The sequence below is a fragment of the Panthera pardus genome, unplaced genomic scaffold (genome assembly GCF_024362965.1).
Source record: "Panthera pardus isolate Hobbes unplaced genomic scaffold, ASM2436296v1 HiC_scaffold_10, whole genome shotgun sequence".
NCBI lineage: Eukaryota > Metazoa > Chordata > Mammalia > Carnivora > Felidae > Panthera > Panthera pardus.
The window spans coordinates 22,877,301-22,902,006 of NW_026526655.1; the positions used below are offsets into that span (position 1 = coordinate 22,877,301).

The window sequence follows — 24,706 nt, forward strand, 5'->3', positions numbered from 1 at the left end:
GACACAGAATCGGAAACAGGCTCCAGGCTCCGAGCCATCAGCCCAGAGCCTGACGCGGGGCTCGAACTCACAGACCGCGAGATCGTGACCTGGCTGAAGTCGGACGCTTAACCGACTGCGCCACCCAGGCGCCCCGGGAAATAGAAGATTTAACTAAAACATGCCAATAGACTTTCACCCAATCTTTAAGCAATTATAATATGGCACATGTACAAAATTAATGTGATCACCCAACTGAGTAACTCACACACACAGAGAAGAACATATATTTTCCTGAAAAGATTATAACTTGAAAGATCTTTGCCTCTGCCCATCAACTTATTTTCTTCTAAACCACCACCTTTAAAAAAAAAAAAAAAGCATGTATGCCACTTATCTACATTTGATCCTACTTCCTAAAACAACCCACAATGATTGGTAACCCAATATGAGAATTAAAGGACATTCAAATGTTTTTAAAAACCAATTTCTCAACAGCTAAACTTCTACTACTCTTTAATCCATTTAATCAAGCTGCTTTAACCTATGCTTGTCCTACAACAGTACATCCTTGTCTCTCCACCAGTCTTTCTTTTGTATGATGAGCTAAACAAAGAAGTGTGTACATAATTTTTTAAAATAATGAAATTTCTCTTTTTAAAGGAGTCTGATAAAATTATTAGTCATTCATTAAATACTTACCAGACAAGCATTCCCTGTTAGAATGCCTCAGTGCCAGGTGACGGGGTACAGTAATGGGGAGAAAGGACAGGAGAAATGCAAGACAGAAATGGGTATGACATGATCATAGACCTTAATGAGCTATGGCATCATCTTATCCAAACTAATTTGTAAACCTCTTAAGTGAAATGAAATGTATTGTCCTGTGACTTTATATTTTAGAAATATTTATATGTAAGAACAAAATATATACAGGTGCATCTCTGTTTCAACACACTTGAAAATACATACTGTGCTTTTTTTACCCAAAGCTCTTCACCCCTGTTTGGACCAATACTCTGTTTGTTAACCTGTAATTTAGCACACTGCCAATTTGTTCTTTCCATTTACCAGATCAAGAAACAGAACAATCCACTTGGAGTTGGAAATAAACATCATGTGATACTGCTGGAGCAGTTTTTGCATTAATTTACATGAGAACACGGAGATGACAAGACCCCATGAAGAGTAAAAGCTGGTCACAGTTGATACTGCATTTGAAATAGTGTGCAGGGATAACAATTTTAATGATGCAGGCACTTAAATTCATTATTTGTTGTCCTTTATCAAGGGAGAAAGTCAGTCCTTCTATACTCCCAGAGTAATGAAGGGGGCAGAGCAGGGAATGAAAATTAGAGAAGTGCTAGTTTTCTGCAGGGGAGACTAGAGGTCAGACAGGGGCTTGGGACCCAGATATCCACATGAGCAGCTGACTTAGGTGCAGACTGAAAATTTTCCAGTCAAATCTGTTTCTTCCCTTGTTGGAAAAAGATGATTTTTTTTTTATTCGCCTAAGTCAGTTTCAAAATATTTAGAGTGCTTACTATGAACTAGGTACAACTTCATATTTCTACTAATTTCAAAATAATCATTTCTTAAGGGTTTAGATGCAGCTTTTCAAAGGTATGCATTTTTAACACTTTATGGTGAAATAAAGCAAATCATCTAGGAAAAATGGCAGCAACATGTTAATACTGTTCTTAATACCACTCCTTTTTCTCTTTGCCCTTTTGCTCTTTAATCAGTGCAGATAATATCATAACTAGATCCACACAAATTCTGTTAAACCTGTTTTTTCTTATGATAGTAAACAAAGGTGTTACTCTATTTGGCAGAAGTCTCTTTTAAAGTGGCCAATTATTATTGATTAATATAGTGTTCGTTGCAAACGCACTGTTGGGGAAATCTGCAATAAATTTATTTTATTTTGACATGTACATAAGTGCAGTCACATAAATTCAGGGTAGTTCCATTATATAGAGATATACATACACAAATACACATATACATTATATATATACATGTATGTGTGTATATATATATGTATATATATATATATATACACATACACACAAACCTATTTACAAATTATTATGTATATGCATATATGTATGTATATGTATGTGTATATATGCATGTATATGTATATGTATGTATGTATATGTGTATATATATATGTATGTATGGTAATTTATGAACAGGTTTGAGTCACCATAATGCATATATTACTAAAGTTCATGTTTATGATGATAGGCTATATTTGCCTGTTGCCATATTGAAGTGAGTGGATAAAATATCCCTTATAGTTTGATTCATAAAAATAGATTAGAGGATGGAACTATATATATTTAGCTAAAACTCATAGCGTTTTAAAGAACTATTGCTTTACTAGGCTGTGTTTCTGTTTGCCTAGAACTTTTTAGAAACTCTAATTTTTTTTTTACTAGAAATATAATTATATTTCCCTAAAGATATGGAATTGTATCCATACAATACTCTTTGGAGAAAGAAAAGTTAGAATTCTAAAAAGGCACAGTCTATTTTTACTATTTTTAGGTATATGAAAAATAACATAATCAGAAAGCAACCCATAATTTAATTTCTTGGTTTCTTTTGTAAAATTTGTACTTAAGTGTGTACACTGAAAACCAACCATTTATGAGAAAAATTTCTACACTTCAGTTTAACAAGAGAAAGTTTTGAACACCTTCAGTGAAATTCAATATCAAGCCTTATAAAAAACAAACAAAAAAAAAGCAAAAAAAACAAAAAACCAAACCAAAAACAACAACAACAAAATTCCACAGTCTATATTTGAGTTCTTTGTGGTCTTAATTTTCTCTAGTTCAGATGAAGTAAAAGATCTAGATATCAGCATCATTTACATTAGAAAGAAGTTTCTTCTGTTTCACTACCATCCAATACAAGTCAAGGAATGTTTGCAAATTCTCAAAAAAAAAAAAAAAAGAGTACGTGAACTTCAATATTTTAGAAAATACACAATAAATTTAGGTTTCTAAATTTAATTTAAATAGAGAAGCTTAAATTCCTTTAGTTAGAAAACTGTTGAGTTTTTTGATAACGCTGTTGAAAGGGGAAGGAAAGGCGGAGCACAGTGGTGATTGACATGCTGGGTCCAAGACCATTGTACAGTCTGCCACAGAGAATTCCAGACCATCTGCCTGGAGATGTAACTTTTGAAACATTTTCCATGCAGGGCCACTCTTGGTATACAAATTAAATCTTCTGAAGAAGAAGGGCAGATTCTCCTGTACTTCCTGTAGTTTTGCATATTAACTAGTAGTCACTTCTTGAAGTATGGATTCATGGGGTCACATTCACCACAAACACACAATTAATTGGAGAACATTACATTAAAAGGAATAATCAAGTTTTCTTATAATTGTGCTTATGAGTAAATTGGTGTGGCAATTTTTTTCACTCTAATTATGTGATTCAGGGATAATATATGATGCAATAGACATTACCCCTGTATGTAAAAAAATCTCTTAGAAAACTCATGTTTATTAAACATGCAATTTTTCAAACATTTATATCACATGCAAGCTTAGACTGATGATAACTAATCATGACTTGGAATAAATGTAATTTTATATTGATATTTTGATATTATTTAGAATATCTTTGTACTGTAAAAACTGTTTAAATGAGACTTCCATGCACGGGGAAACCACTTGCCTAAATGGCCAAATGTTCTGAGCAGTGACATAGTTTCTTATACAAGTAGTAAATATATTTTGAACTATTTTTGGCAGTCAAATGCTCAAAACAAACATGGAAAGTCTGAAAAGTGTATTAAATTTTTAAGTAATATTTTAAGATTGATAGTGTAAAATAAATTTAATTGTGTCACAGCAAAAACTGTCCTATGTCCTCTCAAATGCTCCTTGAGTTCTGACTTGCAGGACTTTCTGATATTTATTAATCAATGAATATTTATTAATTAAATTTTCTACCAAGAATTATGCCAAGAGTTATGGGGGAAAAAAATAGTTTAGGCATTACTCAGCTATAAAATAAAAAAAAAAAATGTATCATGCTAGGGTATTTTTTGTATAAATAAACCTTCTGGAATCCACATATAATGCTATCAGGTTATTCTAAAATGGCCTCAACTGTTTCACATTTAACCAATAACAACCATCTAAGTTAACACTTTCCTATTATATGCAACATATTCCACCTACTTAATGTAATTCCAGTCCATTCCAGTGCCTTTACTCTATTACCCCATACTACTATCACCTCAGGAACTTGGCCTTTGCTGTTTCCTCTATTTGAGTTCTCTTCTTTAAGATCATTGCATGATTTTCTTAAATGTCATTCTCTCAGAGAGTCTTCCCTAACCTGTTCCATTATAAACCTCAACTCTCACCTAATTGCTCTTTTTACGCTAATTTATTCTGGTTAGATAACACGCATTATTCTTGAGACTTCATTTATTTACTTGTTTATTGCCTTTTGTTACCATAATATAAAGTCCATAAGAATAGGACTTAGCCTCATTCACTGCTGAACACTCAATATTCAGATCAGTGCCCAAGACATAGTAGGTGCTCAGTAGGGAGATATTAAGTAGAAATTTTATTACTGAATTTTTCATATATGCCCCAAGTTTTTAAGCCATCCAAAAGATGTATATACTGAAAAACAAATTATTAGTTTTATAGTTAAAGAGGAAGTGTCAAGAAATATAACATAATAATGTTGCTTCTAGTTTCATTGGAACTATCTAGAAAATTACAAATGTGTGAATTCATTGCTATCCAACTGTAGAAGTTATTGAAGGTTAAACTTTGAGGGCAGAATGATATAATTTCAAATGTCCTATTCCTTTGTCATTTACAGTATTTAACTTCCAAGACCAAAACAAAGCAGAAATAAAGGGAGATCTCTATAAATTCATTACACTTAAAAATAATTTTCTAATTAAGTTTTTAATGTCTGCTTATCCAACTCTCTTTTTTTTCCCTTTCCTTTTGAGTGTCATAATTTTCTATCAGAAGTTATTTTCTCCGAAAAGTGTTAAGGCAAGAAAATTCCTTCATTAAAGATTTAGTTTAAGAATATCATAGTATTAGATTAGTTTAAAATTTATAAAGTTAGTTTTTGAATATTAGGAGCATTGAAATAATTCACATCTCATATAAAATAAAATGGCATGCTACATGCCCCTTAATTTTCTATTCTGCTGTTGTTTCCAATTTCCCCAGGTAGAATATGCTTTAGTGTTTTTCACCACCATCTGAAAGTTTGACTTATGCATCATCTAGGTGCAGTAATGAATAAGAACTGACATCAAATATCAATATTATTGGCCCAGCTAAATGGTAATTGACATCAAGTTGGATTGCTGAAGAAGTAAACAAAATTGAAATTTTTTTGGCGTGTAAGTACTGCCTGACATCATTTGTCCTTCAGAGGATCAATGGCTGCATGACCTAAATGTTGTTTGTATTTCTTTATATAAAATGGCCAGAGACTGATACTAAGTACATTCCATTTGAGTTTGGATAACAAACAAAGTTGAGAAAATCAGATATTGAGCTTGTTTTACTAAAATGGAGAGAGTATAATTTTTTTTTAACTAGGCAATTGCAGGTATTAGTATATTTCATGATTTAAATAAAAGGTAATGTGAATTAATGCATTTATGTACACATACTGGCAACTTAGGAAAAGCAATTAATCTATATCAGATCAAATTTAAAACACTTAAGTAACTAATTACTAAATGGTATATTCTGATATGAAAAAAAAATCTTCTACTGAGATTTATATCCATTTTTTTAGTAGGATTCAGCTCAAGTTTAGTACAAGTGCTTAGTTTTTATTTGGAATAGCTTTAGAATTCCATTTTTTTTAAATCTCTGTTAGAGTACAAAATGTATATTGCAGATTTATGGTTATACTACTGATATTATGTTAAACACAATTGAATTATGGGACATAAGAAACTTATCTTATGTGTTTGTGTGTATTCTTTTATTTACTGTTACTTATTTGAATGCAAATGGATAAAAGGACTGTTAGCTTTATGAAAGAGAAGGAGAAGGAAAAGGAGAAGAAGAAGAAAGAGGAGGAGGAGGAAGGAGGAGGGAGGAAGAGTGATAATAATAGCATTTTCTAGTTGTCAGGCACTATGTTAAATACATTTCATGTATAATCTAACACTCACTGTTCTTTTTATCATTCATTTTCAAAAAAGAACTGAATGATTGCTCAAGATTATATATCTCATGACTGGGAAAATCAGGATCCAAAAGTATAATTGAAATTTGGTAATTTTCCAGTGTCCCAAAGTCATAGGAAACGATGATTCTATAGAGGCTTTCTAAGGAGCAACTAATCTATCCTGATAATAAAATATGTTTAGCTTGCAGTCCACAGAATTTGGAAGGCTAATAAAATTGAAATCAATAAGATGCAATGATACAATGCTGTAATTAATTCTTTGTACTTTCATTTGTTCAGAACTCTGCATCCATTCACCATATTTTTGAACATTAAAAATATAAAATAAACTATACTAGATTTTAGAGATATTGAGTCAAATAAGATTTTAAAATGTTCTTTTTTTCATTTCTTTTCACTGCATTCCAATTTAGAAAGATTTTTTTTTCCCAAAAAGTAAACAGTCAAAAAGTCCCAAGAAAGTTGTGAACTATGACTGATCTCCTGCTTCTGTGAAGGGATGAATAGGGTGACACTAAGATGGTAAGAGCTGGATAAAGGAACCAGTTAAGATGAAGGGAAAGCAAGAGTTTTATTTTTAACATGTTAAAAGAAGAGATATTATAGATATTCAGGCTGAGAAGCAAAATAGCTTATGATAAGTGTAATGATGATGATCCAAGTGGGACCTACTTGGAAGTCATCACATGTAGGCAAAAGTCACAGGTTTGAATGAAATGATGTGAAAAGAAAATGTGCTAAAAAACAGGATTTAAGATTGAGCCTTGACATTGTTTAATATTTAGCAGTCAAGAGATAAAGAAGGATTCAGCACAGTAGATTGAGAAGCAATGACCATGGAGATTTTACTTCTTAGGATTCATGAAGAATTTTTTTAAGTGATTATGAAAAGTAAAACCTGATAATAATGGAAAATTAATCAATGGATGTAACAATATGAAAATTAAGAGCAGTTTCAGTGGAGTTTTTGACTTGGAGTTCATACTTTAATGGCTGAAGCAAAGATGATATAGGAAATTTCAGGGCAACATGGAGGAATAAGATAATGAAAAAATAACACTGTCATTCAAACTTCAAAGAAATTATGGATTAAAAAGTGAAAAAAATTAACATATATCTAAACTCAAAAACAGACAAAAACAAAACAAAAAACAATGAAACAAGGGTCGGCAAATTTAAAAAGAATCCAACAGAAATTCTATGGATCATAAATGTAGTAACAGAAATATAAAACCTCAATAGAGAAGTGTCTGGGTGGCTCAGTCAGTTAAATGTCCAACTCTTGGTATCAGTTCAGACCATGATCTCACAGTTGTGACTTCAAGTTCCACATCAGGCTCTGTGCTGGCTGTGTGGAACCTGCTTGGGAGTCTCCCTTTCCTTCTCTCTCTGCCCCTCCCTCCCCTACTCATGCTGTCTCTTTCTCAAAAAATTTTTCACATATATTTCATAGATCTGTTACTAAAAGCAATTTTAAATAAGTCTAAATTTATAAAATGAAACTATTAAGAATATGTGAAAGTAAGAAAAGTAAGGCAGCAAGTGATTGAGAGATGGAATGTCAAACATTTTTTAAAAAATGGGAAATTTTGGAGCAGGTTTATATACAGATAAAAATACTCCTATAGGAAGGGGGAAAGAAAGAAATAACTGTAAATGTAAACTTATGAAGAGAGTGAAAGAAGAACGGGACATGAAATTTATTGTACAATCTAAAATATTAAAATATCTTAGAGGCTGACAACTCCTTCTATGATTACTGAAGGTGAGACAGTGACAATGCCTGGAGATGCCCATACATTTAGAGATGTAGTAGTAGGAATAAGAGATTTCTTCTCTGAAGGCTTTTATTTTATCATAAAAGAATGAGTCAAGGATATAAGAAGAGGGTTTGTGGAGGAGAGGGAAGTGGGAGTATGAGGATATTTGAGGAAAAGGTATGAAAGTAATCTAAGTGAATAGAAAAGTGAACACACTAAATAAATATATTTTAAATGTTCAGTAATAATGAGTGGTTATTTGTACTTTGGAGTCATAAATTTAAAGTTAACTTAAAGAAAGAGAAAAAAATAAAAAAGGCCCAGGTTTCCAGTTTAAGATGGAAACATAGGAAGACTCTGAACTCACCTTCTCCACAGACACACCAAATTTAACCTATTAATATAACAATTTCTACTGAAGAGGAACTTAGCCCTGACTAAATAGCTACTAAACAACCAAAGACAGAACAGCAAGATAATAGCAGGAGAGATGGAGACATGTCATGCTTTAAAAGGGTGACTATAGCCAATTTGACAATAAATTATATTTTTAAAATGAAATAAATCAATTAAATAAATGCCTGGTAGAATTCACCTGGCAGTGGTGGGGTGTGGCGCGGGATATGTTCAAATGTAAGTTACAAACTAACCAATCATGGCTTAAGCGAATAAATGGCTTATTTTTCCACATAAAAAAAAAAAAAAAAAGAGTAGCATATACAGCCACAGCTCGAGCCAGCCAGCAACAGCCACCACCAAGCACATGCAAGCTGCACAGGGGTGACCATACATAAGACAACTCCCTCAAGTTTAGGAGAAGTAGCCATTTTACTGAATCCATAGAAACAAACACAGAAAGTCAAACAAAATGGGGGAGACACAGGAATATTCTCCAAAAGAAAGAACAAGAAAAAAAACCTTAGTAAGAGAATTAAATGAAACAGAAAGAAACAATTTGCCCGATAAAGAATTGAAAGTAATGATCATAAAGACACTCACTGGGCTGGAGGAAAGAATGGAATAATTCAGTGAAAGCTTCAATAAAGTGATAGAAAACATTAAAAAGAACCAGTCAGAACTGGAAAATACAATAAATGAAATAAAAACACACTAGAGGGAATCAACAATAGATTAAGGATGCAGAAAAAACTATTGAAAGAGCAGACCTAGGCCGGCTGACTCCATTTTGTTCTGTGCCCTCCATCTTGTTCTGTATCCTCCATCTTGAGTGACTATGTCCCTGACATGGCTGCAGAAAGAAATTCTCCGCTCAAACCTCAGACCATGCCTCCTCCCCTTGAGTAACTTCCCGATCAAACCACGCCCGGCAACAGGACTCTGACCCTTCCCCAGCCAATCAGCTGAGGACATGACCATTACCTCACCAACTACCCCTAGACCCCTATAAAACCTTTGTGCTTTTGAAACTTGCTCTCTCTCTCCGGTATCTCACCCCTGTGTCGGTGCAGGTAGGGGATTGAGCTTGAGGTAGCTCGAGCTTTGCAAAAGCTTTGCTTTTGCATTGGACTCGGCTCCCTGGTGGTCTTTGGGGATCACGAATTCTGGGCATAACACTGTCAGCAATCTGGAAGGCAAGGTAATGGAAAGCACACAAGCTGAACAGCAAAAAGAGAATTAAAAAAAATTTTTTTAAATGTTTATTTATTTGAGAGAGAGAGACAGAGTGCAAGTGGGGGAGTGGCAGAGAGAGAGGGAGACACAGAATTTGAAGCAGGCTCCATCCAGCCTCTGAGCTGTCAGCACAGAGCCTGACATGGGGCTTGAACTCATGAACCCTGAGATCATGACCTGAGCTGAAGTCTGGCACTTAACAACCGACTGGGCCACCCAGGTGCCCCGAAAAGAATTTTTAAAAATGAGGGCAGATTAAGAGATATCTTGGACAACATCAAGCAACAAACATTCACCTTATAGGGGTGAAGAGAAGAAGAGAGAGAAGAAGAAGAAGAAGAAGAGAGAAATAAAGATGTAGAAAACTTATTTGAAGAAATAATAACTGAAAACTTCCTTAATCTAAGGAGAGAAATAGACATCTAAGTCCAAGAACTACAGAGAATTCCAAACAAGATGAATTCAAGGAAGTCCACACCATAGCACATAATAATTAAAATGTCAAAAGTTAAAGATAAAGAGAATCCTAAAAGCAGCAAGAGAGAAACAAAAAGTTACTCACAAGAGAAAAGCTTACAAAGCTATCAGCTGACTTTTCAGCGGAATTTTTGCAAGCCAGAAGGGAGTGACATGATATATTCCAAGTGCTGGAGGAAAAAAAAACTACCACCAAGAATACTCTACCCTTCAAGGTTATCATTCAGATAAGAAGGAAAGATAAAGAATTTCCCAGAAAAATAAAAGATAAAGGAGTTTATCACCACAAAACGTTTTACAAGATATGTTGAAGAGATTTATTTAAATGGAAAATAATTGGCCATAATTAGACCTAACAAAAATATGAATAAAAAGATGTAAAATATGACAACATATACATAAAATAGAGAATGGAGTAAAAAGGAAAGAGAAAGGGGAAAGAAAACACATTCATTTAGATTGTGTTTGAACTTGAATGATCATCAAATTAATATGAATGGCTATTTACTTAGAATGTTATATATGAGACTCATGGTAATCCCAAACCCCAAGCCTATGATAGATACACAAACAAATAAGGAGAAAGATAGCCAGACAAAACACTATAGATATTCACTGATCACAAAGAAAGAGAACAAGAAAAGAAAAAGGAAAAAAGAACTACAAAAACAACAAGAAAATAAATTTTTAAAATGGCAATAAGTACATACCTATCAATAATTACTTTAAATGTAAATGGCCTAAATGCTCTAATCAAAATAGAGTGGCAGAACAGATATAAAAACAAGGCCATCTATATTCACCTAGAGGAGACTTATCTCAGACCTAAAGATGCATACAGACTGAAAATGAAGGGATGGAAAAACATTCACCATGCAAATGGAGGGGAAAAAAACCTAGGTTATCAATACCTGTACCAGACAAAATAGACTTTAAAGCAAAGACGATAACAAGAGACACAGAAAGACATTACAGAAAGTTAAAGGGATCAATCTAACAAGAGGATATAACAGTTGTAAATATGTACCCAACACTGGAGCACATAAATACATAAAGCAAAGATTAACAGATATAAAGAGAGAAATAGGTGGTAATACAATAATAGCAGGGGACTTTAAAGTCCTATTTTAATACTTTAAAGTATTATTACTCCACTTACATTGAAAATCAATAAGAAAACAATGTCATTGAATGACACATTTGACCAGATGGACATAACAGATATATATAGAACATTCCATTCAAAAACAACAGAATATGCATTCTTTTCAAGTGCACATGGAATCTTCTTCAAAATAGATCACATATTAGGCCATAAAGCCTCAATACCATGCCATGCAACTTTCCCAACTACAATGGTATGAAACTAGAAATAAATCACATGAAAAAAAACTGGAAAAAAAATACAAACATGTGATTAAATAAAATGATACTGAACAATCAATGAGTCAATGAAGCAAGAGAGGAGTAATCAAAAAAATACATGGAGACATATGAAAATGAAAACACATTGGTCCAAAATTTTCACTCATGATAAAAACTCTCAAAAAAAATCAAATAAGGAACCATATATGGAAATCATATATGAAAAACCCATACTTATCATTCTCAATAGGGAAAAGCTGAGACAACCTACTGAATGGGAGAACATATTTTCAAATGATATATCCAATAAAGGATTATCCAAAATATATAAAGAACTTCCACAAATTATCGCCAAAAAAACCCAAACAATCTTACTAAAAATGGGCAGAAGACCTGAATAGATATCTCTAGAAAGAAAACATACAGGTGGTAAACAGATACATGAAAAGATGCTCAACTTCACTAATGGGAAATGCAAATCAAAGCACAATGAAATATCATCTATATCTGTTAGAATGCGTAAATCAAGAAGACAAGAAACAAGGCAAGTGTTGGCAAGGATGTGGAGAAAAGGAACTGTTTAGAAATACTATATGATCCAATAATTCCACTACTGTGTATTTATCCAGGGAAAACCAAGACACTAACTCCAAAAGATATATGCACCTCTATGTGTATTGTGGTATTATTTAAAATAGCCTAGACATGGAAGCAATCTAAGTGTCCATCAATAGACAAATGGATAAGGAAAATGTGGTGTACACACACACACACACACACACACACACACACACACACACACACACAGTGGGATATTACACAGCCATAAAAAAGGATGAGATCATGCCATTTGAGACAACATAGATGAACCTGGAGGGGATTATGCTAAGTGAAATAATTCAGACTGAGAAAGCCAAATACCATATGATCCCATTCATAAATGGAATGTAAAAAAAATGAGTGAACAAAAAGCAGAATCAGAACTATAAATACAGAGAACAAACTCATGGTTGGCCAGAGGGGAAGAGGATGAGGGGTTGGGCAAAATGGGCGAAGGATAGAGGAAGATACAGGCCTCCAGCTATGGAATGAGTAAGTCATGGGAATATAAAGCAGAGAATAAGGAATACAGTCAAAGACATTTTAACAGTGATGTAACAGGACCAATGGTAGCTATATTTGTGATAAACATAGCATAATACATAAACCTCTTAAATCGCTAAGTTGTTCACCTGAAACTAATGCAACATTTTGTGTCAACTATATTTAAAAAAAGACAACCAGAAAGCAACCAATTTGATGGTATAGTATATTAAAATCTCCCACATTTTTATTTAATTTCAATTTTAATTTTTTAAATTAAAAAACACTTTTTTAATTTAAAAAAATATTTAAATTATTTAGTTATTTTGAGAGAGACAGAGAGAACATGAGTGAGGGAGGGACAGAGAGAGAGGGAGAGAGAGAATCCCAAGCAGGCTCTGTGCCATCAGTCAGTGCAGAGCCTGACAAGGGGCTCAAACCCGGGAAACTGTGAGACCATGACTTGAGCTGAAATCAAGAGTCAGACACTCAACCAACTGAGCCACCAAGGCACCCCAATTCTCTTGCATTTTTAAATCCTTTCTGTACAGGCTAAAGAATGTAGATTTTCCAGGTATGTAATATAGAGGAAATTAGTTCAAATTGAACTAAAGTTCTTTGCAATGGAACTGACAGAATGGCAACTGAAGAACCTAAGCTGGGGTAAAATGATAAAGTGAAGGCAAAAAGGGTGATAAGAAGGTGAGTGAGATTTTAACTGATTAGACCTCTCAGTCAGGGAGAGAAAATGTTGTACTGGATTTACTTAAGACCTGGAAAGACAAATAAGCTTTCAGAAAAGCATGCTTGGAAATGAGATTTTGGATGCAATACATTTACAGTTAATGACTAAGGTATTCAGAGTCTGACTTCTGGAACATGTAGCTGAGGAGAAAAAGGGTGTTGGAGAAAATGTGGTCAAGGAAGTACGTGGTCAGACTATCTCATGGGCCACATAGGTAGAGAAAGAGTGATTCAGGAACTGTAGTCTTCAAAGAATGAAGGAGAGTGCCTGGGAGATTCTCAGCAGTGAAATCTATTCAAGCGGTCAATCTGCTTTAGGATTTCAGTGGGATGCTGGTGTATTTTGAGTTTAAAAGATCTCATTTGATCCATGAGCCCTCACTTAATTCTGGAAGTCAATTTTTTCCTTGATGACCCTTAAAATGAAGCTAACTTAGACTATACTTCTTTATGGTAGGAAGTGCAGGGTAAGATACTTAGGGATAGAATGCAGACTGGACTTAATCTTTTCCCATACCTTTATGTTTTATGAGTTCTTTGGCTTTTTGATGTTTTCATTTTGATTTTATGGCCATTTTGACATACAGAAGGTGTTATATTTATTTCTGTTATTGATAGACCTTTCAAGCCAGCAGGTTTTCCCTTATTACTTAGACTTTCATTTCCAGAGAGTTATGTTTGTTCCTCAATCTGAGCTCATTACCCCTCCCATCTCTCATATACCCTTCACTACCATTCTCCATATACATAGTCAGCCAATTCCCCTAAAATCCCAACACTTCCTTTATCTTCCTCGCTTAAATTGTGACCCTGAATATCATCCACAATTACCACTTTCCTTCTAGATCTCTTACCCTCCACATGACTCAAGGTCAACAGATGGAGTAGGTATCTTCCTTGGTACAAATTCCTTAAACCCATTTTTCTCTTATCTATTCAAAACTTCAGACTGCTGTAAAGATAACACTGATTGACTTCATGTTCCTTCACCTCCATTCTTGGCAGCTACAGCTTTCACAGCATTATATATGTGGAAAACAAGTTAGAATTTGATTTGTCTTCTACTAAGGCTATATACAATGTTATCCATTTTTGAACCAGAACATCCATATTTTATTTAATTGCAATAAAGACACATACCTCTATATTTGGAAAATCAATATAACAATATTTGAATTAATACAACAGGTTAGTTAGAAGTAAGAATAGGACTTGAGGTAAGTCTGAAGACTTCTCTTTCTAATTAAAACCCTATAATTACTAGAATTGTCTTTGATCCTGTACAGCCTTCCAATTTTGTTCAACAATGAGGTTAAATTCCTAGCTTAAATGTGTGAGGTGGAGGTAAATACTCCCAAGGAAAGATACATTGGTATTCTAATAAAGTTGATTTATAGTGTTCACCTGACTTCATCAGGCAGGCACAGCAATAGCCACACTGGCTACCTGCCTTTGAAAACAGCTGGAAACAGCCACGGAAAGATAAGGACACCCACCCTACCATGCCATTCCTCTAGGGAAATGCAGCAAGAGCTACTAGAAGGCCTGATGGAATCTCCACTCAGGTCAGACTACTTCTTGGAAAACTGAAGGTAGAGGACACTCTGATAGGGATACCCTGCTCATTTTGTTGCTGTTTTATATATATATATATATATATATATATATATATATATATATATATATATACACACACACACACATATATATGGTTTTGTGTTTAACGTACATTGAATTTTCTATTAATAGTTTTTCAGCAATTACTGTCAATTTTTAAAATTTTTGTTTTGCTTTACAAAATGGATTTAGTAGAAAGCTTTCATAGTTCCTTAAAATGTTTCATTAAACAGATTACTTTAAAAAGCAGTTTTAAAAAATATCTATTTCCAATAGAAAAATCAGTCAGAAATAAAGACATCATAGCCCTAATAATATAACATAGAAACACAGTTCAATTTATGTAGAGTTTTAGGACCATAAATAACTATCGTATGTTGGGTGTTTGTTTCTGCGTTTCTTGGTTGCTAGCTAGGTAAAACTGAATTTTACATTTATGATTTCTGCTCAGAAGTTTAAAATGTAGAATTTACCTAAAACTGTGTTTACGTAAATAGCTAAATACATTTTTAACTAGTAATGCAATTTGAATACATATCCCTGAAGGCATCAAACAATTAGCAAGTCTAATTCTAAATAATTCAAATCTCTGCCTGCTATATATGCACTGTATAATTCATTTATTATGACAGCTTTGTCTGATGGTTTATTTGAATGGGAACTGTGTCACAATGCCATGTCCTTGAGTAAAAGTCTTTGTGCTCTTTCTGTCACTACTACCTCCTAAACTTTTGATATTCTTTGGCAAGTATGTGAAATAAAACCGTTTCCAAAACAACTGACGTATGTGACCAAAAATTTCACTTAAGAGTGTCAGTCATCATAACAAAATATCATTTCCTTAATAGTTATTAAACATTTATAGCAAAGAAGAGATAAAATAATGGAAGCATTTCATGAGGCTTAGGGATGTTGATTTGGAATAGTGTGGTAATAGTCCTTTGGTATGGACAAAGATGTATAAGCAAAAAGAGGTTAGCCACTTTGCTATCGGACATCTGGGCCTCATATTCATCATCTTGCTTTTGAATTATGTATACTTAATGCACATCTTCCTTGGTTGCTAAATAAATAAATTTAATTTGGCTATTTCTATATTTATTAATTTTATTATTTGAGATGTTAAATGGTATGTCTTTTTTAGCTATGTTATTGCTTACCAAAAATAAAATGCCTAACTCACAAAATAATTTATTTCCATTTAGCTTCCATTTACTTTTCTTAGGGTATGTAAAGCTGTAAGCTGTTTAATAGATTTTTAGCATAAATATCCTTATATCATATGGGTTCATAGTGTTTAAATGGCTCCATAATTCTGCTAAAAATAAAATTTTACTTGGTACCTAGAACTAATCCATAATATATTGGCTCAATAGAGTCAATTAAATGGAAATCCCTTACTAAGATGAATTTGTTAAAATATAATTGTAGTTGAGCCCATCACTAACATTCCAGGTGTCATTCACAGTGACACCAGCACAATTTTAGTTGGAGCAAACAACATTCCGTTAGAAGAAATAATTTTTAGCGAGCATTTTTCTTCTGTATAAAAGAATAATAACAGCATGATAGCATCAGAATTTTGACAACGCTGTCATTTTGAAGTTAGAAGTAGGTAATCTATCAGATTAATTTTTTAGCTAATTGGGAAAGAAGAGGGATATGGAATTAAGATTCACACTCTATTGGGAATTTAGAGACAAAGTGAAATGTTAGCAATAATTAAATCATAGAGTTTGAAAGGATTTGAGAGGTCATCTATCAGTCAAATAGCTTTCATCTGAGAAAGAACAAACTTAAATCATCCTTCCCTGAGTACTATCTGCACCCTTTTAGCTTAGCAACTCAAAGCAGTGTTTAACAGTCTTCCTAGTTGGTGAAATCATCCTGATATCTGAATGCCTCAAGCTTGTGGATAAACACTTTTGCTATGTCATCAGTTTATATGAAGAAAGATATATTTGAAACCTTTCAATGAGCAATTGAAAAACTGTCAAATCAAGGTTGCTCTGTTCTAACCTGAAGGAAGTCTATTTTTCTTTGACGGCTTTTTTATTCTTGGGTTTCCATTCAAGCATTTTCATTATTTTTATGATTCTACATTAATATTTACAAGTCTATCCTGCTTACTTTTGTGAAGCTCATATTAGACAAGACACTTTAAAAAATGTGTTTAAGTGGAGTAAGTATAGTAGAATTCCTCGTCATTCCTCCCACTGTATATTGTACATGTGTGTTTTAAACTTCTGCAACCCAGACTATATATTTTTTCCACTGCCATAATTAATCCCTAGCCTTGTTCTCTTCACCCTGTTAACTTACCATCCCCCCACCCCTGGGACTTTGTTTCAATACAGTTAACTTGTATATATGAAGTATTAAAATAATTTATCCAGAGAACTGAACTCACCCTAGGAGTGAAGGTGGCATCATTGACAGAATGCATATGACCATAAAGTGATTGTTCACAGTTACCCTAGGAAGACAAAGCAGAAATAAAATCAAATAAATTTCTCCAAATATGTGACAAAAATCAAAAGATAATTAATTTTATTTGGTTTAAAGTATTGTTTAGTCCAATAATGAAATTATACATTCTCATGATAGAAAATGTTAGCTTTTGCTATCAGCTACCATTCAAAATCAGACATGGCTGTGCTGGTAAGTGTGTTATACATGCTGGTCTATGGACTGAAATTCAAGTATCCTCACTTTTATGCTACTGAGCTGGTGGTGAATTCTCACTATGTGAGAATTAGCATAGTTTTCAAGCCATGGGGTCAACGTTTACAGAGGTTTCTTGTTTTTACCTCATTTCCATCACAGCTAAGTACGTAGGGTTCTTTTGTTTGTTATGGAATACAAGATCACATTTTAATTCCTGAATTTTGAAAGTTTATCATTAATATCATTACATGATAAAAATGTTATAACGCATGTAAATTCTTTTTAACACAAAATAATCATTTGTTTTATGAACACTATACTTCACATCTATCCATTCAGGTCATCTTTTCCAAACAATAACTAAAATTATTAGCCACAAAAATTCCCAAACTTCAGTTTAAATTATCTCAAGAAAATTTGGCTCACAACAGATTACATGGGGGATTTTAATATGGGGACTTTTAATTTTGACACCAATGTTCAAAAGACATTCTTAATTATCTTATGGAAATAACACAAATTTTGTAGAAGAACCAAAGAAAGTCATGTGTGGAATATTGTTTGTATAATCTTGTTATGGGCTAAAATTCAGATGTAATTGAACAATGTATTCATTCAACAAATATTTTTGAGCAGTTAATCTATGTCAGGCACAAAGAACCTTGAACATAAAACATAACATAAAACAAAGCACCTTGTCTTCATCCACCCTATATTATAAGGGGATAGGGTGGGAATAGATATTTTAAAAAGTATAAAGTGTGTTTGTGGAGATCATAAGTATTGGGAAAAAAAAAAAGAAAAGTCAGATAGGGTAAGGGGTATCATGAGTTTTGGGATTGAGGGGTTAAGAGCAAACCAAATTATCAAGGGAATGATATGGTTTGACTACATTTAAAAAGTAAGGTTTGAACAAAAATTGAAGAAAGCCAAGCAGACATCAAGAGAAAAAGAATTCCAGGAAGAAGGAAAAGGTAAAGCAAATGTCTCAGAGATAGGAGTTTTTACATAGTGTATTTCTAGAACAAAGCAGCCAATGTGGCTGGAGAGAGGTCAATCAGGAGAACAGGCTTATTAAAAGGCCTCATCTCCTCTCATTCACTACCTGGTATTTACTTAGTCCTAAACCCATTTACTGCTGGTTGAAAGACTACAGAAAAGATTACAAAATGAGATATGGAAGAGTATTATCATCATGTCTCCTCATTGCTATAGGACATCCATGGAATAGTTTGGAACTAAGAAAAGTTAGACAGGCTTTATAACTAAGCTCTGTTTAGTCCTATTACTGTTGTGTTCACAAAGTTAAATTTCAAATATTTATTTACAGAATTAATGCTTGCTGTTAATCCCTTTTCACAGAATGCAAAATTTCCCCACATGAATTTAAATTTCACAAAAATATGTTGAAACATCTTGGTACTCTTTCCAGATCCCCCTGCCCATGTTATTCTGGTTCAATTATCTTGATAGTGTTACAACTTTAAACCAATTATGCTGAGAATTTCGAATTCTCTAAATACCCAAAGTAGAAATAAATTACTTACAAAGCCAAAATGGCAAAGTAAAGTAAAGTTATAATTAGCTTTAATATATTGTCTTAGGAACTTTTATAGTTAATTTTCTTTGAGAACTAATATCCTATATAGTTGTATAATATTATACTTGCATAGTGAGGGTATGCAAGTATAATATTATACAACTATAATTAGCAAATATTATACACTTTAATATACTTTAATATATACTTTAATATATACTATAATATTATACTTTAAATTAGCAAAATGTTTTTTTTTTGCATTAGTAAAAGTTTTACATTTGATGCTCTTCTAAAGTGAGAATCTCTAAACTATTTGATTAATTGTTAAGGAAAATGGAGTTCTCTGATTCAAATCCTGAATGCCAAGTTTTAATTCAAAGTAGAATCTCTAAGGCACTCTTGAAAAGCCCTGGAAATATGGGGTTATAATGGAAATGCTGACAGACCACATTTGTGCTGCTATAACAAAACCTGACTTGAAGATAAATGTTTCATGAATTAGGAAAAGTTAAAAAAAGCTTTTCTATCCAGCTTTGTTCCCAAGATAAAAGTGAATCTACTCTTTTTGTGGAAGAGGGAATATGTAGGTTACTAATATTCTAGTCTGCAAACAGCCTTAATCAAAAGTAATACCCAAATCGGGATAGTAAAATTTGGAATATCTTCTTTGATGAATTCTTGTCAGAATTGTTTTCTTTCAAAGAAGTGGAAAAAAATGTAAGAGTGAAGAGTCTTATAAGAAAAAAGCCAAAACAAAACAAAACAAAAACAAAAAAAACACATGTGACCCAACATGTCATTGCACCAGTATTTAATTCTCTCGGAGAAGCTGTGTGCAGTGATGATTGCTATCACTGGCCCTGGGGATAGAAACGTCTGGGACTTAATTCTTGTATCTGCTACCTAATAGCAGTGTGACCTTAAACAAATTGCTTCACTTCATTGTGCTCCAATTGCCTCATTTAATTCTCCAAACAAACCTATAGGTTAAATACCGTTACCGTGCCAATGAGGTAATGATATTTAACCTATAGGTTTGTTTTGAGAATTATATTGGAAAAATGCATGTGAAATGTTGATGGAGTGCCTAACACAGAGTGACAGCCTGACAAATATTAGCCCTGAACTTGCAACATAGACCACCGAAATGCTGATGACTTTCAAATAATCTATGCCCTTAGCTCTCCTGCCTTCTTAAATTTCCCAACAAAGAGTAGTAGAGGCATTGGTGCTGCCTTTTCTATTTGTCTGTCAGATTCACTCCCCATGTGGCATTGTCCTACTCTGTGCCCTGCTCTCTACCAACAACATCGCTTTGGGCACTCAAGCTCTTGGGTGTCTGGTTGGATTCATCCAGAGGGAAGCATCAATAGGATATGAAAGAGCAGAAAGATAAAGAGGACAGATAAATGACCACTTTACCTCTCTTCCTGTTCAGCTGTGATTTTGTCACTGGTCCTGTTTTCTACCTAATTCCACTACTCGTGTTATGTGGGTCCTTGGCCATGACTATATCTCCAATGTGTCCAGTAATGCTCTCCTTGCCCTGCCCCTTCAGACTTCCCATTGTTGCTAACTCTTGGTTGCTGTGTTTGGTCCCTTAATCCCATTCACATCTCTGTAAACATTCAACTTGAGTTTACTTCATGTATCATCTGTTTCCTGCTAGTGATGCAGCATGTCAGACATAGTATGCAAAAGCAGGCTTTTTTACTTACTATGTCTCAGCTGCCTAGCTTTACTCTGCCAAGTCTTTCCCTCTAAGTAAGTGGCATCACCAGTTGCTCAAACAAAAAACTTTAGGCATGGGGCGCCTGGGTGGCTCAGTCAGTTAAGCATCGAATTTCGGCTCAGGTCATGATCTCACGGTTAGTGGGTTTAAGCCCTGCATCGAGCTCAGTGCTGACAGCTCAGAGTCTGGAGCCTGCTTCAGATTCTGTGTCTCCCTCTCTGCCCCTCCCCTGCTCGTGCTCTGTGTGTGTCTCTCTCTAAAATAAATAAACATTAAAAATTAAAAAAAAAAATTAGGCAATAAAAAAACCCTGAGAATTAGAATACTTATCTTTCTACCCCCACTCCCCTCCTTTCCCTCATCCAGCATATCACCTTCTTCTTCAGCATAGATCCCTACTTTGCCTACCTCTGTCTCTCTTTACTATTACCACTCTGTGCAGGAAACCATCCATCATACGCAGCCCAAAGACAGCAGGAGCATCCTTATTGGTCTCCTTGCTTCTACTCTCACCCAACTTCCCATCTATTCCTCTCACAGCCAGTAGAGTGATCAATAAAACCTGGATCAGATCACACCATGCTCCTGCTAACAGCCATCTGAACATTACCATCGCTCAGAATAAATTCCAGACTCCTTCCACAGGTATTGGTAGCCAATGAATAGGCCACTCTGCTTTATTTCTTTCATATCATTCATCATTAACTAAAATTGCTTAAAAATCTGTCTCTTTGTTTGTTGTTAGCTTTCTCCCAATAGAATATAGCTCCACAAGAGAAACTTGTTTGAAACTTATTTGTCTTGTCCACCACTCTTATTATCCCCAGGGCCCAAGACAGCTGTGGTATAATTTGATAAAAAGTTGTTAAGTAAAAAAGTAAACAGTTACATGGAGATCACAACTGAAAATTGGAAAAAAAAAATCTACCCTCACCAGATATCTTATTTTTGGATACATATCTTGGTCTTCTTCCTAATATTTGTTTTGATTTTGGTTAATCATGACATGTAATGTGCACAGTCTTATTCCTCTCAACTCCTTTGTCATAACTTGGTTCCAACCCTGTAGCATATTTACACTTTGACTCTGCCAAGACAGTTGATGACTCCAGATGAAGGAGGCAACTTTACATTTTTTCAGTGCTCATTATGTGACTAAAACATCTTGTGCTAAATTATTTACTTTTGTTATTACATTTAATCCTCACAGCAACTCAAGGGCATGGATCTCAACTCATCTAGAGATGAGAAAACAGAACACTAATCCACCACTGCAGAGATACAGAGTGCCAAAGGCAAGACAGTCGTAGTTTCTCTTTATTGTAATCACAAAGTCATCTAACCAGTAATGTGAAAGAATTTGAAGAGAGAAGGTGGAGGCAACTTTTTAATGCCATTTTCAAAGCTAAATTTTTCCAATATTCTTTCTTTCTGGTGCACCTCCTGGTCCCCCTGTGCACCTCTTGGTCCCCCTGCGGTAGTGTGGGGCCACATAATAAGTTCTGGCCAAAGAGCTGTGAGTGTGAGAGGCCTAAGAAAATTAAAACTTAAAAGCTTAAGTTACGGGAAACTGAAACCTAACCAAGCTTAACCAGCTTGTTCCGCTTCTGTACAATTGCTTGGCGCGCCCATGTATTCCTGATCAATCATAGTTGCCTGGCACAACCATATATTCTTGATCAACCATTGTTACTTGGCACATCCGTGTATTTCTGATCAATCATAGTTGCCTGGCATATCCGTGTATTTCTGATCAACCATTGTTACTTGGCACATCCGTGTATGTCTGATCAATCATTATTGCTTGGCACATCCGTGTATTCCTGATTTCCCCATGACTTGTTTGTACCTGTCTATAAAAGGGGTGTAAAAACCTCTCTCAGGACCTCTCGGCGTCACCGCAACGAGGGCGCAGAGGTCCAGGTTCGAACCTGTAATAAATGACCCTTGCTGCTTAGCTTTGACTCTGGACTCTGGTGGTTCGTTTTTGGGGGTCTCTTAGACTCTGGGCGTTTCATTTGGTGCATTGGCCGGGAAGGCCCCCCCCCCACCCCAAACCCACCAGACCTCAAGTCAACGGGTCATTTCTGAGACCGATCGGTGAGTGAGCCAGCTCTGTGTCTGTGTCTGTGTCTGTGTCTGTGTCTGTGTCTGTGTCTGTGTCAGTTGTCTGTCCGTTTCTGGCTCTCCCGCGCGGGATCTGTATCAGTGACTGACCTAGCCCTGGTGGACGCGCTATAGGGAAGTCAGTCGGGACCAGTAGGAGACGTCCTCTGGCTCCCGTCTGGGGCACTATTTTGGCCCATCAGAACTCTTTGTTCGGGTTACGGACACCCGTTCTGTATCTGGTCTCTTCTCCAAGGCACTTTCTGTTTGCCGCCGCGCTTGCGATTTAACTTGTCTCCTCTCCCCTGCAGGTATATCCAACTCGCTTCCGGAACATAAACTAACTTGGCCCATTTATTTTTTTCCTATACAGTCTATGGGACAAAACCAGAGTACACCTCTCTCCCTTCTTCTAGCTAATTTCAAGGATGTTCAGGCTAGAGGCCATAACCTAAGCCTGGACATCTGCCGGTCAAGACTCATCACTTTCTGCCGGTCTGAGTGGCCCACTTTCGGGGTGGGCTGGCCTACTGAGGGCACTTTTTGTTTGCCTATAGTTGCCAAGGTAAGGGCCAAAACCCTCCAGCCAGGAGAGGAAGGCCACCCAGACCAGGTTCCCTACATCCTCGTCTGGCAAGATCTTATTGAGAACCCTCCACCCTGGATGTCCCCCTTCCTTTCCTCAGGGTCCTGTAAGATTCTCGCGGCCCGCTCCACTGGCCCAACCAAGCCGCGAACCCCCTCAGCACCCCTAAATCCCATATTGCCTGATAGCCAGGACCTACTATCCCTGGACCCTCCACCCTATCTACCCCCTCCCCTTGCACCCCAGGCCCTGCCCGCAGCGGCCGCCCCACCAGTTGCCCCGCTGGTTGCCCCTCAAGGGGAACCGGGGGGGGGGGGGGGGCGGGAAGCGGCAGCTGTGCCAGAACCAGGAAGGCTACAGGCAGCGGCCGCACCAAGCCCTATTGAAAACGTAACCAACCATGAAGGGCCAGCCGGCCGAACTCGCAGGCGCACGCAGCGTGAAACAAGCTCTCGCTTCCCCGACTCCACTGTAGCCTTACCCCTGCGGGAAATAGGACCCCCCGATGAAACGGGCAATCCCCGACTCCAGTATTGGCCCTTTTCCACCAGTGACCTTTATAATTGGAAAATTCAAAACGCTCGGTTTTCTGATAACCCTAAAGATCTTATAGCCCTCCTAGAGAGCATAATGTTCACCCACCAGCCTACCTGGGATGACTGCCAACAGCTTTTGCGAATCCTGTTTACCACGGAGGAGAGAGAGAGAATTCAACTTGAAGCGCGGAAGCTGGTCCCCGGGGAAGACGGTCGACCCACTGTTAACCCTGACCTCATTAATGCAGCATTTCCCCTGACTCGGCCTGATTGGAACTACAACGTGGCAGAAGGTAGGGGACGACTGCTCATTTATCGCCAGACTCTAATGGCGGGTCTCCGGGCTGCAGCACGCAAGCCCACTAATCTGGCCAAGGTGTACTCGGTAGTACAAGGTAAGACAGAGAGCCCTGTCACCTTCTTAGAGAGATTAATGGAAGCCTTTAGGCAGTACACTCCCATGGACCCTGAGGCTCCTGAAAATCAGGCTGCTGTTGTAATGTCATTTGTAAACCAGGCTGCCTCTGATATCAAAAAGAAACTCCATGGGGCGCCTGGGTGGCGCAGTCGGTTAAGCATCCGACTTCAGCCAGGTCACGATCTCACGGTCCGTGAGTTCGAGCCCCGCATCAGGCTCTGGGCTGATGGCTCGGAGCCTGGAGC

The 24,706-nt window shown here is 35.9% G+C and overlaps 1 protein-coding gene across 2 annotated transcripts in view; it reads right to left on the minus strand.

Moving 5' to 3' along the window:
- The window catches only part of SPAG16 (sperm associated antigen 16), a 1,004,062-nt gene that overhangs the window by 276,591 nt on the left and 702,765 nt on the right, over positions 1–24,706 (minus strand). For both annotated transcript variants that reach the window (XM_053905193.1, XM_019446088.2), the window contains one exon: positions 17,284–17,349. In XM_053905193.1, coding sequence (XP_053761168.1) covers positions 17,284–17,349 — 66 coding nt within the window. The remainder of the gene's footprint in view (positions 1–17,283; positions 17,350–24,706) is intronic.